Below are 17581 nucleotides of genomic sequence, written 5' to 3'. Positions count from 1 at the left end.
CACAGGCAACTCGAGACTGGGTCGGGTAACTGATGTTACTCTATGTTAAGGTCACGCATTTGACCTTTCCACATTGAGGATAAAGATATATACAAAAAATATATATATACAAAGTATCACATTTGAGTATTTTTGCAATTTTGCGTGTATTTTTGCAATTTTGCGTGTATTGTAATTAATATTATTACAAACTGCTAAAACCAACTTAAGACTGAATAAGGTTAACAAATATTACTTTTTTTTATGCCGCGAAGTTGACCTTTCCACATCGAGGATAAATAAATATAAAAAGTGTGGATTTTTAAAAAATAAATATTATTTTATTAATATTTTTCAAAATTCTGATCAAAAATTTTAACAATAATCTGGTACTTTAAAAGTAAGTTGAGACTATTATACATGCCAGTATAAGTGTAATAATTAGAACACTAGGCTGTTCTATTTAAGGTATTCTAAACTGTCAAAGTTAACTTAAGACTGGGTCTGGGTAACAACTGTTACTTTATGTTTATGCTGTAAAGTCGGCCTTTTCACATTGAGGATAAAAAAATATATAAATTTTTTTTTAGTTGAAACCCCGTCAATAAGTCGATCTCAGCAAAGTGCAATGGAACGAAGTGTTGAATTGAATGAACACCAACAACATGGATTGTGAGTGTTTTATGCATTTAATAAAATCTAAAAGAACTACCAAATTTATAAATTTAAAAAATTTTTCCAAATAACTTTTTTTTTTATTTTTAAAAAAGGGTGTTTATTTTTTAGGATGTGCTTATCTGTTCTTGAATTCTGCTGTTTCACCTTAAATTCTCTTGTGATGTCATCAACTGATGATGTCAATGTCAAAATTGAAACTTTGGCAAAAGCTATGCAGATTCAACAGCAAAGGGCTGAGGTAAAAAAAATTTAACTGGCAGCATGGTGTAGTGGTTAGAACACCTGGTTTCACCATGTAGGGTCCTAAGTTTAATCCCCACTGATTCTGTGATGTAGCACTCTTTAATAAGACATTATAAACATTATAAAATCCTGCAGTGCTAACACTTAAAGTCCTATATTAGCGATATTTTTTTCCTCAAAAATTAATAAAGTTGGTGTCACTGAACACAAAAATAATTTTAACTTTTTATAATTTCACATACTTTTTAAGTTATACAACTTTAAAAAAAAAATTAAAATTAATTAAAAAAAAGAAAAGGGAAGCCCTGTTTGTTATGACGTAGAAAGTACTTTTCTACGTGACACAAAAAATACAGTAACCTGATTTTTTATGTTAATCATTTTCTAATATTTAAAAAAATTAAATTGTAAGTACCACAGACATTTTTTAAAGGTTTTAAAGCCATTTGGTGATTCAGTGTCAACCATACTAACATGCTATATACATCACTTACAAAATTACAAAACTCTGTAACATAACACTTCAATCAACAAATCTGTAATATTTGCGGTTACAGATTCTATGTTTGGGTTATGAAGTAAACCTTCCCATATTAAAAATAAATAAATATAAAAAATTAACAGTTTAAAATTAAAACAAACAATTTTTAAACATTTTTTTTCGAAGTTAAAAATCAAAAATTTTGTTTTTAGACTAGAAAAAACACGGTTGAAAAAATGTTAAGTTTGTAAAAAATCAAGGATATATTACCTTCAGTTTATTTTTAAATGCTCGTCAGGTGTTTTGGTCTTTCTGTGATTCAGCCTCTAACTAGAGATCATCTACAAATTGGGTAAACTAAAAAATTAATTTTACAAGAATAAAAAAAAAAAAGTTTAAATTAAAAAAAATTCGTAAGCAAAATTAACTACATTTCAAAACTGTATTTTAAATATTTAATAGGTTATTTTGTTGTATTTTTTTATTTTTAATTTGGAAAGGTTAACTTTACAGCTTAAACACAGAGTAATATTTGTTGCCCTAACCCAGGGATATTATAGAATAAAATTGCCCGATAATTAAGCTGCTGATTAGGTGCTAGCTCAGCAGGTGTAAATGGCGCTACAGCATGGAATCACTGGGGATCGAACCCACGACCTCATGTAGTGTAAAAAGTGTTCTGACCACTACACCACGCTGCCGGCTATATAAAAAAAAGTTGTTATGATAAGCCGACTACGGTTGGGTAGTGTTAATAACGCTCTTTAAAAGCCATTACATAAAAGGATTTTAAATTTTCATATTATTAATTTAGTGTAATGTTAGTTTTATTTAGTATTGCGCATTTAGTGTAATCAAGTACTTGTTTTATATTATTTGTATGTACAATATAACTCGCAATCCTTAGTTAAAAGTTTGTTAATATCAAGTTAAATTAAACAGAAAGCTTAGGTGCAATTCAAGATAAACGGAGTCTTAAATCTTAAACAATTTATTAATTAAATAGTCAGGTTTATCATAGACTTTAGCAATAAAGGCTATGATAAACCTGTGGTGACCCCAAATCAGACAATTAACAAACCACAACCCAAAATTCAATAAACCATAAACCACCATCCTACTATTAATATTATTAATTTAATTAAAACGTTAAGAAAACCCTACAGTATAATTTATTACATAAATAAGCCATAACATAAATATAATGACAATATGTGCAAGTGTCTAGGGAGTTAGAAAAAGTTGCTTTAGAGTTGCTTGCTTATTTTGAAAACAAAAATTGTACCTAAACTATAAGGTTTAAAATTAAATTTGAATTTTTTGTTATGTTAGATTTTAAAAATGAACTACTACTTGGTTATTGCTCTTTTGACACTTGGATGGAAAGTTTATGGATTTGATTACTATTATGACTATGATTATAGTGAATTTGACCGTTCAAAGTATGAATTTAATGGTTGAGTTTCAATTTTATAAAAAGTTTATACTCAAAATTTTTTATTTTTAATTCGCTTTTATATTTAGCTTTTTTACATTTATTTTTTACGCATTAACGAAATTTGGGCAGCGCGGTGTAGTGGTAAGAACCCTTTCTACACCACCATCGGGTTGTGGGTTAAATTCCCACTGCTCCTATGCTGTAGCGCCCTTGAGTAAGACGCTATAAACGGTATAAACTACTGCTGAACCAGCACTTAATCAGCAGCATAATTATCGGGAAATTATAATCTATAATATCCCAAACTGCTAAAGGCAACTCGAGACTGGGTCAGAATAACTAATGTTACGTTGCTATGTGTTTAGGTTGCGCATTCGACTTCCCACGACGAGGATAAAGATATATCAAAAAAAAACGTTTTTATATTTAAATTTTTCACGAATTAATGAAATTTGGGCAGCGTGGTGTAGCACACGGCAGCGTGGTGTGGGGGTAAGAACACTTGCTACACCACCTTGGGGTTGTGGGTTAAATTCCCACTGATCTCAATCTGTAGCGCTCTTGAGTAAAGCGCTATAAACGGTACGAACTCCTGCTGAGCCAGCACTTAATCAGCAGCATAATTATCGGCAACTAATATATATAATATCCCAAACTGTCACAGGCAACTCGAGACTGGGTCGGAGTAACTGATGTTACTCTATGTTTAGGTTGCGCATTCGACCTTCTTATATCGAGGATAAAGATATATACAAAAAAAAAATTAATAAAGGAAAAATTTCAAAATCAAATTCATGAATAAAAAAAGCAAAAAACATACCTTCAGTACAAAAATATGCACAATAATCTAGAACGGTAATTTGTATTACACCCTTTTAATTTTAATACAGGTTTTCTGATTATGAAACCCTTGATGAATATTCAAATCTTCATTCAGAATTAGTTTTTGAATGTCCATATCGATCTTATGGAAGATTCTGTAAGAGCGGCCCAAACAAAACAATTTGTGCGCGAAACCATTTATTCAATGACAAATATCCAACATGTTGTATAAGTTCCTATGATCGAGGGTTTCAATGCTCAAGTGATTACCCATACTTCTTACCCCAAATTCTGTTGTATGATTTTATTGCCGACTGTCAAAACGGAGAAGATTTGTGTTTTAACAAAGAAGAAAATGTAAACACTAGGTAAATATAATTTTTATTACTTATGTTTTTAGCATGTCAGTAATGATAACAATTATTTGGCAGCATGGTGTAGTGATTAGACTACTTTCTACACTACATGAGGTCCTGGGTTCGATCCCCACTGATCTTTTGCTGTTGCGCCCTTAAGTAAGGCGCTATAAACGAATCTCCTGCTGAGCCAGCACTTAATCAGCAGCATGAATATCGGGCAATTATAATCTATAATATCCCAAATTGCCAAAGACTACTCAAGACTGGGTTGTTGTTACTCTATGTTTAGGTCGCGAAGTTAACCTTTCCACATCGAGGATTATTTTATATAAAAAAGAAGTAAAAATAACATTTTCAATCTCATGGTTTAAAAAATTATAATTTTTTAAATTTGTGTTGCAATGATTGTAGAAATGGCTTCTTACCAAATTGTAAATTGTGCAATTTACTGTGTAAAAATTATTTGCTTTTTTTTGTATATATTTTTATCCTCGATGTTGGAAAGTCGAATGTGCGACTTTCACATAGAGTAACATCAGTTACTTCGACCCAGTCTCGAGTTGCCTGTGGCAGTTTGGAATATTATAGATTACAATTGCTTGATAATTATACTGCAGATTAAGTGCTGGCTCAGCAGAAGTTCATACCGTTTATAGCGCCTTACTCAAGGGTGCTACAGCATAAGATCAGTTGGGATTGAACACACAACTTCATGTGTGGTGTAGCAAGTGTTCTTACCACTACACCACGCTGCCGGTATATTTTTTGTTTAATGTATGTATTTTTAAGCTTTGTTCAAATAAAAAATTTGGTGTTAAACGAAACTGCTTGTTGGAAATGCTTTGATTCCACTTTAATCAAAAAGAAAAATGTTTGTGATGGAAAAATCGATTGTCCAGATTTATCGGATGAATGTCTTTGCCAAAATCAACCGAAAATGTTCACAGAATTATGCAAACATATCACATCGTTTGCATCAACAACTACCAGGTATTATGTAGTTAAAATTTTATGTAAAAGGTTTAGAATTCTGTTTAAAAAATTTTAAACTATAAAAAACTTTAATACCCTTATTTATGTTCAATTGTTATAAATATATATATTTCTTTTTGTATATATTATTATTTTTGATGTGGGAAAGTCAAATGCGCGACTTAAACATAGAGTAACATCAGTTACTCCGACCCAGTCTCGAGTTGCCTGTGGCAGTTTGGGATATTATATAGATTATAATTGCCCAGTAATTATGCTGCTGATTAAGTGCTGGCTCAGCAGGAGTTTATACCGTTTATAGCGCCTTACTCAAAAGCGCTACAGCATGAGATCAGTGGGGATTGAACCCACGACCTAATGAATGGTGTAGCAAGTGTTCCTACCACAACCCCATGATGCTGGATATATTCTGGCAATATCGCATACCCAATTTTACGAAAAGAAATTCAAAATTTTTAACATTTGGGAACCCAGAACATCATGTTGCATTTAAAACCTGACAGAAAGTATTTTAATATTTTTGTTATTTTTTACAGTATAAAAAACAACATCTGTAAAGCTGGGGAAATCGTATGTGATAATACAACTTGTGTGAACAAAACAAGTGTCTGTAATGGGTATGTGGATTGTGAAAATCAAATGGATGAAAAGTAATTTATTTTTTTACAGTATTTTTTTAATATATCTTTATCCCTGATGTGGAAAGGTCGACTTCACGACCTAAACATACAGTAACATCGTTGCCCTGACTCAGTCTTGAGTTGAGTTTTGCCAGTTTGGGATATTATTGCCCGATAATTAAGCTACTAATTAAGTGTTGTCTCAGGAGGAGTTTATATCTGGGCTCGATCCCCGCTGCTTTTATGCTGTAGTGCCCTTGTATAAGGCAACTTAAGACTGGAACGGGGTAACTAATGTTACTTTATGTCTAAGCTGTGAGGTCAGCCTTCCCACATCAAGGACAAATTTACATAAAAACAAAAAACATGATTGTATAGACCACATGTAAGATACAAAACATTATAATATCTATTTGTTTCAAAACTTTTAGTTTTTTTTTTAATTTGATTACTTTTCATGCTATGTTTAGTCCTCAGTTTTGCCATTCTCCGATGTTGTGTACTGAAGCTTCAAAACAAGGACAAAAATGCAGGTGGAGTTTTTATTAAGTGTTTAGCAATTTTAAAAAATTGTAAATTTTGGGACTTAAACAATCTTTTCTTCTTTTTTTTTGTTGTATATATCTTTATCCTCGATGTTGGAAGGTTGGGTAACTATGCTGCTGATTAAGTGCTGGCTCAGCAGGAGTTTAAACCATTTATAACGCCTTACTTAAGCAGTGGGGATTGAACCAACGACCTCATGGTGGTTTGGCAAGTGTTTTTACCACGCATTTTTTATTAAAAGGGAGAAAAAAAACAGCAGGTGGTGTATTAGTTAGAACACTACTACATTACATAAGGTCCTGGGTTCTATCCCCAATGTTCTCATGCTAAGCCAGCACTAAATTATCAGACAATTATAATCTATAATATCCCAAACTGCCAAAGGCAATTCATGACTAGGTTGGGGTAACTAATGTTACTCTATGTTTAGGTTGTGAAGTCGACCTTTCCACATCAAGGATAAAGATATATTTAAAAAAAATTAGTAAAGTCAAACTTAAGATGAAAACAAGAATTATTCATTAAAAAGATAAAATAAAACAATTTTAACCGGCAGCGTGGTGTAGCGGTAAGAACACTTGTTACACCACACATGAGGTCGTGGGTTCAATCCCCACTGATCTCATGCTGTAGCGCCCTTGAGTAAGGCGCTATAAACGGTATGAACCCCTGCTAAGCCAGCACTTAATCAGCAGCATAATTACCGGGCATTTATAGTCTCTATAATATCCCAAACTGCCACAGGCAACTTGAGACTGGGTCGGAGTAACTTATGTTACTCTATGTTTAAGTTGCGCAATCGACTTTCCCACATCGAGGATAAAGATATATACAAAAAAAAAGGTAAAATAAAACAATTTGGTTGTAGGTGTAAAAGTAACGATAAATGTGACGTTGAAATTGGTACATTCTGCGATGGTTTTCCAGATTGCAGATTTTCTGTTGACGAATGCAGTCCCCAATGTTATAGAAATATACAACATTTAAATCAGTGCCCTATAGATGATGAGTTCAGGTAAAATTATGGTCGTTAAAAAACTACACTTTTATTTTTTATTCTATAAATAATGTACAAAAATAATATTATATTTTTAAAATCTGATTTTATCTTGTGTGGTGTAGTGCATCGGCAGCGTGGTGTAGTGGTAAGAACACTTGTTACATCGCACATGAGGTTGTGGGTTCGATCCCTAGTGATCTTATGCTATAGCACCCTTGAGTAGGGCGCTATAAACGGTATGAACTCCTGCTGAGCCAGTACTTAATCAGCAGCATAATTATCAGGCAATTATAATCTATATTATCCCAAACTGCCACAGGCAACTTAAGACTGGGTCCGAGTTACTGATGATACTCTATGTTTAAGTCGCGCATTCGACTTTTCCACATCGAGAATAAAAATTTTAAAAATATTTTTTTAGGTTCTATGGTCTCCATCTTGATGATTTTAAGTCTTGTAATATATCTTTAATTACATTCAATCAAACTAATTGCTGCGTGGACCTTCAGAAACTGGGTTTAGGAAATTGTTGCAATAGATTAATAAAGTTTATAAATAAACGTTTGATTTCCTTGGGTGATAAAGATTTTGTTGACGATTTTCCATTGGATGATGAAAATTTAAAATTGTGCCATGATAGAAAACGTTTTTTTTGTCAGACAAATGATGAAAGGGTAAGCTTTTTTTTGTATAAATTATATTTGATGTGGAAAGGTCGACTTCACGACCTTAACATAGATTAACTACCGTTACTCTCACCCAGTCTCAAGTTGGTATGGCAGTTTGGAATATTATAAAATATAATTTGATAATTTTGCTGCTGATTAAGTGCTAGCTCAGTTGGAGTTTATCAGGTTTATTGTGCCTTACTAGAAGGGCGCAACAGCATAAAAGCATTGGGGATTGAACCTAAGACCTTAAAAAATGTAGTTGTGTAAATGCTCTGACCACTACACCACGTTTTGTAGATGTCTATTAGTCAACAAGAAGTTTGCGATGGAATAATAAACTGTGTTAATCAATCTGATGAAATAAGTTGCACCAATGATGGCAGATTTTATTGTGAAAATAAAATTCCATTGTTTGTACCAAGACAAAAAGTTAGTTTAATAACTTAAATTTATTGAGTAAATCTTTTTTTTGATTATATATATCTTAATTCTCGATGTGGAAAGGTCAACTTTTTAACCGGCAGCGTGGAGTAAAATATGGTCTTAAGCTGACATTTTACGCGGCAATTTCGTCACCGACCCCCCAGCGTTTTTTGCAGGCTGAACCTTCTGGCCGAAGCTTCTCACGGCCGAAGCTTCTGGTCCCCGTTCAGACCACTATACCATGCTGCCGGTAGTTTACGACAGTCTTCTAATCTGTCTTCAAAACCCACTTTTTCTAGTTATGTTGATTAAATAATAAGTTGTAATTAAACAGGTAGGGAACGGTGTTTTTGACTGTAAAGATGGAACAGATGAATGCCCTACACCACCCGATATCATTTTACAACACGATATCATTTCATCAACACAAAATCTTATCGGAAATAATATTTTAAGATATTTTGGAATTTGGTTTATGGGAATTTTTGCTATCTGTGGAAATTTGGTAAAACCTTTTAAAAAAGAATACCTTTTAATTTTTACTGATTTGTTTATTCCTAATGCCACATTTTTTTTATTTTTTTTTTGGTTTTTCGCGCATTGATAAAAGTAAATAATAAATACGATAAACAATTAATATTACAACAATGCGACGGGAAAAAATAACTTTAATGATTTAAAAATCAATTTAATGATTTAAAACATGCCAAAAGTATTAATGTTTACATAAAGATTTGAAGTATGTTATGGCATGGTCACCAAACCCCGGCCATATGTCATAATGTTAATGCTGCATTGTGCAACCGGCAGCTTAATGCATTGGTTAGAACACTTGCCTTCACTACAACAGGCCTTGGGTTTAATCTCAGTTGCTCTCATACTCTTGAGTAGGACTTTATAAAGAGTATGAACTTCTGGTAACCAAATACTTAATCAGCAGGCAATTATAATTTATATTATCCCAAACTGCCAAAGGCACCTCAAGACTGGGTCTGGGTAACTGATGTTACTCTATGTTTAGGTCATAAAGTAAACCTTTCCACATTAAGAATAAATACATATAAAAAAAATTTAGGCTGTAATTGGCGGAATCATAAAAAGTATAAGAAATGAAGCATCTAAATCTATATCTGCAAACGATATATTTGTTATAAACTTGGCAGTTGCTGATTTTCTTATGGGATTATATTTAGTATGTCTCGCCATTGTTGGGGTGTATTATCAAGGTATGTAGGTGAATAACCGGCATCGTGGTGTAGTGGTAAGAACACTTGCTACACCACACATGAGTTCGTGGGTTCAATCCCCACTGATATCATGCTGTAGCGCCCTTGAGTAAGGCGCTATAAACGATATGAACTCCTGCTGAGCTAGCACTTAATCAGCAGTATAATTATTGGACAATTATAGTCTATAATATCCCGAAATGCCACAGGCAACTCGAGACTGGTTTGGAGTAATTTATGTTACTCTATGTTTAAGTTGCGCATTGGACTTTCCCACATCGAGGATAAAGCTTTACTTATTTTAAAGCAAGTTTTATAATTTTTTAGATCGATATTGTGCATATAGTCGAATATGGAAATCTAGCACCTTGTGTACTGTCTTGGGTACTCTTATTGTGTTGTCAAGCGAGACTTCAGTAGTTACAATGGCTTTATTGACATCGTATCGTCTTTTTTGTATTTTAAAGGTAAATCGTAACAAAAGGTTAAGTTCTTTTTATATATCTCTATCCTAGATGTGGAAAGGTCGACTTTCGACCTACCTAAACCTAGAGTAGCGTCAGTTACCCTGACCCAGTCTCGAGTCGACTTTGGCAGTTTAATATTATAGATAATAATTGCTTGATAATTAAGCTGCTGATTAAGTGTCGGCTTAGCAGGGGCTCATACTGTCGTCTACAGCATGAGGACAGTGGGGATCGAATCCCAGACTTCATGTACTGTAGCAAGTGTTCTGACCACTACAACACCATGCAGGCAATAAATTTAAATTATCAGACTGAAAAAAACATTTTTTTAGCCTTTTGCATCTCTGCATTTTCCTAAAACAAGACATGTAGTTGTTGCAGTTTTGTTGACTTGGTGTTTTTCTGCTGTGCTTGCATTTATACCACTTGCAAATGCCTTTCAAACCATGTTTACTCCAGAAGTTAATTTCCGTACTAAAAGTCCTTTCTTTAACTCAACTGAAGTTGGCTTTAAAGGTCAAGTTTAAAACATTTTTGTTTTTTTATTTATTTTTAAATATAAAATTTTTCAAATTTATTCCTAATGTTTTTTTTGTATATAAATTCATCTTCGATATGGAAAGGTCGAATGTGCGACCTAAACTTTAACCGGTAGCGTGGTGTTGTGATTAGAACACTTGCTACACCACACATAAGGTCGTGGGTTCAATCCCCACTGATCTCATGCTGTAGCGTCCTTGAGTAAGGCGCTATAAACTCCTGCTGAGCCAGCACTTAATCAGCAGTATAATTATCGGCCAATTATAATCTATAATATCCCAAACTGCCACAGGCAACTCGAGACTGGGTCGGAGTAACTGATGTTACTCTATGTTTAAGTTGCGCATTCGACTTTCCCTCATCGAGGATAAATTTATATACAAAAAAATAAATAAAAAATAAAGTAACATCATTTACCCCGACCCTGTCTTAAGTTGTTTGTGGCACTTTAGAATATTATAGATTATCTTATTATTAAGCTTCTGATTAAGTGCTGGCTCGGCAGGATTTTATTTCGTTAATGGCACCTTTCTTAAGAACGCTACAGCATGAGATCACTGGGAATTGAACCCAAGAAATTGTTCTGACCACTACACCAAGCTGACAGTGTGAACCCTAACTTAGTTTAAAGTTTATTTTTTAGTTAAAATATCAACTTTTTGTAACATTAATGTAATTAATTTAGATTATCAAAACTTTCTTATACTTCGAACTGAAATTTACCCTGCAAATGTAACTGAAGAATATTTAAACTTATCGCCTTTGATTATTGATCAAATTAAGTTTGCAAAAACATGGTCAGAATTACAAGACATTCAAATGAAGAGGTTTCCAGATTTATCCCACCAAATATCAAAGTATTTTGGGTAGGTTTTACAAAAAAAAAACATGTAATAATTCTGGAAAAAAAAAACATTTATAATTATTATTAAATTTTTTTTTAGATATTATAGCTCTCAAAGTGTGTGTATGCCGAAGATTTTTGTAACTAAACAAGATCTTTCTTGGCAGTTTTCCATTGCTGTTATGACTTTCAACTTTGCAACCTTTTTTTACATTTTTGTTGCTTATGTTGTAATTTACAAACATTCACAAGGAAGCAGGAACCTACAACTTACAAATGATAATGCTATTGCTCAAAGGGAATTAAAAAAAAGAAGTAAGTAATATACCGGCAGCGTGGTGTAGTGAGAAGAACACTTGCTACACCACACATGAGGTCGTGGGTTCAATCCCCACTAATCTCATGCTGTAGCGCTCTTGAGTAAGGCGCTATAAACGGTATGATCTCCTGCTGAGCCAGCACTTAATCAGCAGCATAATTATCGGCCAATTATAATCTATATAATACCCCAAACTGCAACAGGCAACTTGAGACTGGGTCGGAGTAACTAATGTTACTCTATGTTTAAGTCGCGCATTCGAGTTTCCCACATCGAGGATAAAGATATATACAAAAAAAATGTAAGGTGCTATAAACGGTATAAATTCCAGTTAAGCCAATAAACCAGCAGCTTAATTATCGGGCAATTATAATCAATAATATTTTAACCGCCGAAGGCAACTCGAGACTGAGTTGGAGTAACGTTTGTTAATCTATGTTTAGGTTGTAAAGTTTTTTTTTTTGTATATATCTTTATTCTCAATGTGGGAAAGTCAAATGTGCGACTTAAACATAGAGTAACATCAGTTACTCTGACCCAGTCTCGAGTTGCCTTTGGCAGCTTGGGATATTATAGATTATAATTGAGCGATAATTATACTGCTGATTGAGTGCTGGCTCAGCAGAAGTTCATATCGTTTATAGCACCTTACTCAAGGGCGCTACAGCATGAGATTAGTGAGGATTGAACCCACGACCTCATGTGTGGTGTAGCAAGTGTTCTTACCACTACACCACGCAGCCGGTTAAAGTTGACTTTTCACATCAAGAATAAAGATATATACAAAAAATAATCCTGTGCATTTATTACACAATATTTAAATAGTATTCACTAACGAAATTTATATTTATTTTTAGTCATGCAAAAGAAGATTATGAGATTGGTGTTCACAGATTTTTGTTGTTGGGTTCCTATTTGTATTATGGCTTTCTTAAAAATCTTGGGAGTTTACATTTCTGATTCTGCTTATGCGTTTTCTGCTATTATTCTCTTTCCGATTAACAGCTCACTCAACCCACTTTTGTACTCCAATGTGCTAGATAACGCTTGGGCCAGAATCAAATCGATTTTTGCTAGAACGAAAAAACAAAATAACAATCAAGAAAGGTCAAATCCAAGGAACAAAACAGATGAAACCAAACTTTAAAAGTGTAAATATACAAAGTGTTGGATGTGGTATTTGTATATATATTTATGTTGTTGTCATTTTTTATTCAGAAATTTTAATTAATGAATTAATATAAAAAAGCGCTTAACATCTCCATCAATTCTAATGCCAAGGCTTTCCTAGCCTCAAACCAGACTTGATGCCGGTTCACACCGAACGACAAGAAAACCGTATGACCTGTTGGTGGCCTTGGACAATAAAATACAGCGTTGGCCACTGGGGTACCAAAAACAGAACATTATTAACCAGAATCAACTGATATTGATTCAACAAACAAAAGAAATACGTAAGAAACCCATTTTCACAGGCGCAATAATAACTTTCGTCCGGCGAACCAAAACAATGCGAACTCGCTACCATCCCGTGCGGTTTAAACACCGTACGAAAGACTTATTGATATGAAAAAACTCATAGAGACTGTATTTATGTATATTTAAATATATACAGGTTATAAAGGGGACAAACAAATTAACCCATTTATTTAAGGACAAGTCTAACGCCCATAAGGCAGTTAGACGCTCTAAATTTAATCGTTATTATATTGACCATGGTCCAATTGTGTATTTTTCGCGTGCCCTTGTAAACATTGTCGCTATTTGTTATGTAGAGCCAATGGAAGCTGTGCGTAATTTCCTGTTCAGTCGTACTGTATTATTCTATAAATTTCATAGAATAAGTGTTAATATAAGCCGTGGTGTAGTGGTAAGAACACTTGCTACACCACACATGAGGTCGTGGGTTCAATCCCCACTGATCTCATGCTGTAGCGCCCTTGAGTAAGGCTTGAGTAAGTTGAGCATTCGACTTTCCCACATCGAGGATAAAAAAATATACAAAAAATAAATAAAAAAATAGTGTAAACCTTTTGATGTAAAAATGTGGATTGACTTTTCGTTGTTCGTTGTTGTGTTTTTTTGCGCGATTTTATTTTCTGACAGTTAGTATATTTTTTGGTTCCTAAAACACCTACCTATTTTTACTTTGCCAATTTTTATATATACAATTAGTTAACAGTAGAATACCATAATAAAGGATGTAGTCGATATACGGAAAATGTTTTTTGTGTGTGTAATGTACTCGTAATTATGTTTATCGCTAGGTATGTAACCTAGAAACCAGATTTTGTAGTGTGTACGTGCAATACCATTTTTTGTATATGTGTAATGTAACTTTCGGGATAATTATGTGATGTACGTACTTGATTAATAAATAGATGTTGTCTGTAGATTCAGTTTGCTATTTTTGACCATTTTTAACGGGTCTTAAACCCTGTTTTAGACATTAGAGACTTATACTTTATACATCATTGCATTTATATTCGGATAAGAGCACCCTTAGGAGTCAATACTTTTATGATTAGATTTTTTTTTTACCTCAGTCTCTAAAGTTCAATCCCCACTGATCTCATGCTGTAGCGCCCATGAGTAAGGCGATATAAACGGTATGAACTCCTGCTGAGCCAGCACTTAATCAGCAGCATAATTATCGGGCAATTATAATCTATAATATCCCAAACTGCCACAGGCAACTTGAGACTGGGTCGGAGTAACTGATGTTACTCTATGTTTAAGTCGGGCATTTGACTTTCCCACATCGAGGATAAAAATATATACAAAAAAAATATCATCCACTAAGTTTCAATGTGTATATTTGTAGATGTTCTAATTTAATATAAAGTCTACTTAATGGTATTGCCATTTTTAGAACACAGTCAATTCAATAACATATTCTCATTGTTTATTATTTTGCATGTTAAGCCTCATACTATTAAGAAAGTTAATAATTAAACTATTGTTGAAGGCTGGTTAATTAGTTGGAAATTTGGTACGTTGTAAGGGGCTAGCTTGTATGGTAAGATATGACCCCTTATTACATTAGGCCTTTGAAAGTGGGCTAGTGGGCTAGCTTAATGTCTTTGTAATATTAATAATGTTAGCATATACGGTAGTATAGCGTACTGGTTAAAAAAAGGTTCTGGTTCAACCCACATTACAAAAGGTCAAAAAACACGACCCATTTACACAATATTGTTTTACAAAAATCAACTTGAAACACCTGTCGTGATTATGTGTATCTGCTCCACAGCGCTACCGCACGGGATTTGTAAAAGGAGCACAGGCGAGCGAAGGTCCGCTAGAGGGCAACAACGATGGCTTAGTATCAAGCATACTTTCACATCAAGGTAACATAAAAAAAGCTTTTAATAATAATAATCTAGCACTTTAATGTTTTTGTTAAATAAACATGTTAATCTTTATGTATGTTATTGCATTTTGGCACAACTGGTTGTGGGTAAGAAAAGAGGGCTAGTTTGCAAGTGATAAGGTTTATTACCATCAACATATACTTGTTTTGTTTAATTATTTTTCACAAATTAACTGCCTGCAGTGCTAACCAGATATCTGTTCTTGCTGACAATATCCAATCTAAGTAAATTATTTCTGTAATGTGCTTAAGAGAACAACAGAATTTTATTTTAAAAAATATGGATTGTTTAAATAATTTTATTTAAATCCTTTTTAAAAACAAATTTTTTAGATCAACAGAAAAAGAAATTGACATTAAACTTATCAACGGGTCGATGGATTGGGGTTTGGTATATCTTAGTTAAAACTTATCGTTTGTAAACTTTGTAGATAAACGTACAATTTTTTTAAAAGGAACTTAAGTGCTAGTTTTTGTGAAACATTTATTGTTTTAATGTAAAAAAAATTTCTAAACGTTTTAAAACACAATAAAGGTGTCATAAACATTGTTCATAGTTTTAAACAGATAATTACCCATTAAATTTCTTTGTTTTTGGGTCATTATTTTGCAGTATTTTTTAGTTCGTTATCTTCTATACCCAAACAGTACTTATTTTTTGACTTATTTTATATTTTTATAAATTTGTATCTATTTTTCAAATAATTTTTTGTAATCAACTATGCTTTAGATAAATTTTACATTTTTCTTCATTCTTTTATAGCAATTATTGTCGCTTTTGTGTTTTACAAGTAGCGCTTTATTTTAGTAGCTTTAAATCTCACTATAACAAAAATTTTGTGCTTTGCATTTTTGTTGTTTTTTATAGGATTTTAAGTCTTGCATTTTAAAGTTGTTTTTATGTATAATCAAACTTATAAGTCCCAATTTTAAAAGATTTTTAGGATTAAATAATGTCTTGAAACCATACTTAAAAAATGAATTTAAAAATATGGAAGCAAAATTATCCAAGCTTCGCTATCATTAAACTAAAATAATAAATATATTCGGACAGAACAACCGGATAACGGGTGTGTAGGGACCGAGGTCAAGAAAAATCTAATCATAAAAAGTATCGACTCCTAAGGGTGCTCTTATCCAAATAATATGGCAATAACGTATAAAGTATAAGTCTCTAATGTCTAAAATAGGGTTTAAGACCCGTTAAAAATGGTCAAAAATAGCAAACTGAATCTACAGACAACATCTATTTATTAATCAAGCACGTTCATCACATAATTATCCCGAAAGTTACACTACACATATACAAAACGGTATTACACGTACACACTACAAAAGCTGGTTTCTAGGTTACATACCTAGCGATAAACATAATTACGAGTACATTACACACAAAAAAAAACGTCTTTCGTATATCGGCTACATCCTTTATAATGGTATTTAACTGTTAACTAATTCTAAATTAAAACTTGGTAAAGTAAAAATAGGTAGGTGTTTTAGGAACCAAAAAAATAAACTAACTGTCAGAAAATAAAATCGCGGAGGAAAAACATAAAAACGGACAACTGTCAATCCACATTTTTACATCAAAAGGGTTACACTATTAACCCTTATTCTATGAAATTTATAAAATAATACAGTACGACTGAACAGGAAATTAGGCACAGCTTCCACTGGCTCTACATAACAAATAGCGACTATGTTTTACAAGGGCACGCGAAAAATATACAATTAGACCATGTTCAATATAATAACGAATAAATTTAGAGCGTCTAACTGCCTTTTGGGCGTTAGACTTGTTCTTGAATAAAGGGGTTAATTTGTTTGTCCCCTTTATAACCTGTATATATTTAAATATACATAAATACAGTCTCTATGAGTTTTTTCATATCAATAAGTCTTTTGTACGGTGTTTAAACCGCACGGGATGGTAGCGAGTTTGCACTGTTTCGGTTCGCCGAACGAAAGTTATTATTGCGCCTGTGAAAATAGGTTTCTTACGTATTTCTTTTGTTTGTTGAATCAATATCAGTTGATTCTGGTTAATAATGTTCTGTTTTTGGTACCCCAGTGGCCAACGCTGTATTTTATTGTCCAAGGCCACCAACACGTCATACGGTTTTCTCGTCGTTCGGTGTGAACCGGTATCAAGTCTGGTTTGAGGCTAGGAAAGCCTTGCTATTAGAATTGATGGAGATGCTAAGCGCTTTCCTACATACCCACCTCCGGCTTAAAACTTTTAATTGATTTTTTATTAGATGGTTTAAGTATAGAACTAATACTTGCAATCGTTGGTGGAATAATTTTTGTAGTCTTGGTGGCGAAATCAATTTTTTGTTACAAGGAAAAGGCAACTCCAGACTGGGTCGGAGTAACTAATGTTACTCTATGTTTAGGTCGCACATTCGACCTTCCCACATCGAGGATAAAAATATAAAGTTTTTAAAACACAAATTGTTTATTAAGTTTAAATACCTTTGATATTAAGCAGAATATGCCACACATTCTGTATTGAAAAAGTAGAGAGAACTATAGAAGAGAAAATTAAATTGTTATTAG

At 33.1% G+C, this 17581-nt stretch overlaps 1 protein-coding gene across 2 annotated transcripts; it reads left to right on the top strand.

Moving 5' to 3' along the window:
- The first annotated feature begins 626 nt into the window (after positions 1–626).
- Positions 627–13988, top strand: LOC145759896 (uncharacterized). 2 transcript variants are annotated; one of them, XM_082573754.1, is made up of 19 exons: positions 627–651; positions 766–895; positions 1594–1733; positions 2714–2823; positions 3710–4009; positions 4790–4990; positions 5530–5643; positions 6084–6146; positions 7028–7174; positions 7581–7833; positions 8128–8259; positions 8588–8758; positions 9329–9479; positions 9807–9946; positions 10279–10462; positions 11172–11352; positions 11431–11645; positions 12507–12800; positions 12868–13988. In XM_082573754.1, the coding sequence occupies exons 4-18, from the start codon at positions 2723–2725 to the stop codon at positions 12794–12796; spliced, it is 2643 nt and encodes an 880-aa protein (XP_082429880.1). In that variant the 5' UTR covers positions 627–651; positions 766–895; positions 1594–1733; positions 2714–2722; the 3' UTR covers positions 12797–12800; positions 12868–13988. The 2 variants fall into 2 exon arrangements, with proteins under 2 accessions (XP_082429880.1, XP_082429879.1); XM_082573753.1 differs by having other exon boundaries at positions 12507–13988.
- The last annotated feature ends 3593 nt before the right edge of the window (positions 13989–17581 follow it).

Source organism: Corella eumyota, chromosome 7 (assembly GCF_963082875.1).
Source record: "Corella eumyota chromosome 7, kaCorEumy4.1, whole genome shotgun sequence".
NCBI lineage: Eukaryota > Metazoa > Chordata > Ascidiacea > Phlebobranchia > Corellidae > Corella > Corella eumyota.
This window is presented reverse-complemented; position numbering and strand designations above follow the sequence as displayed.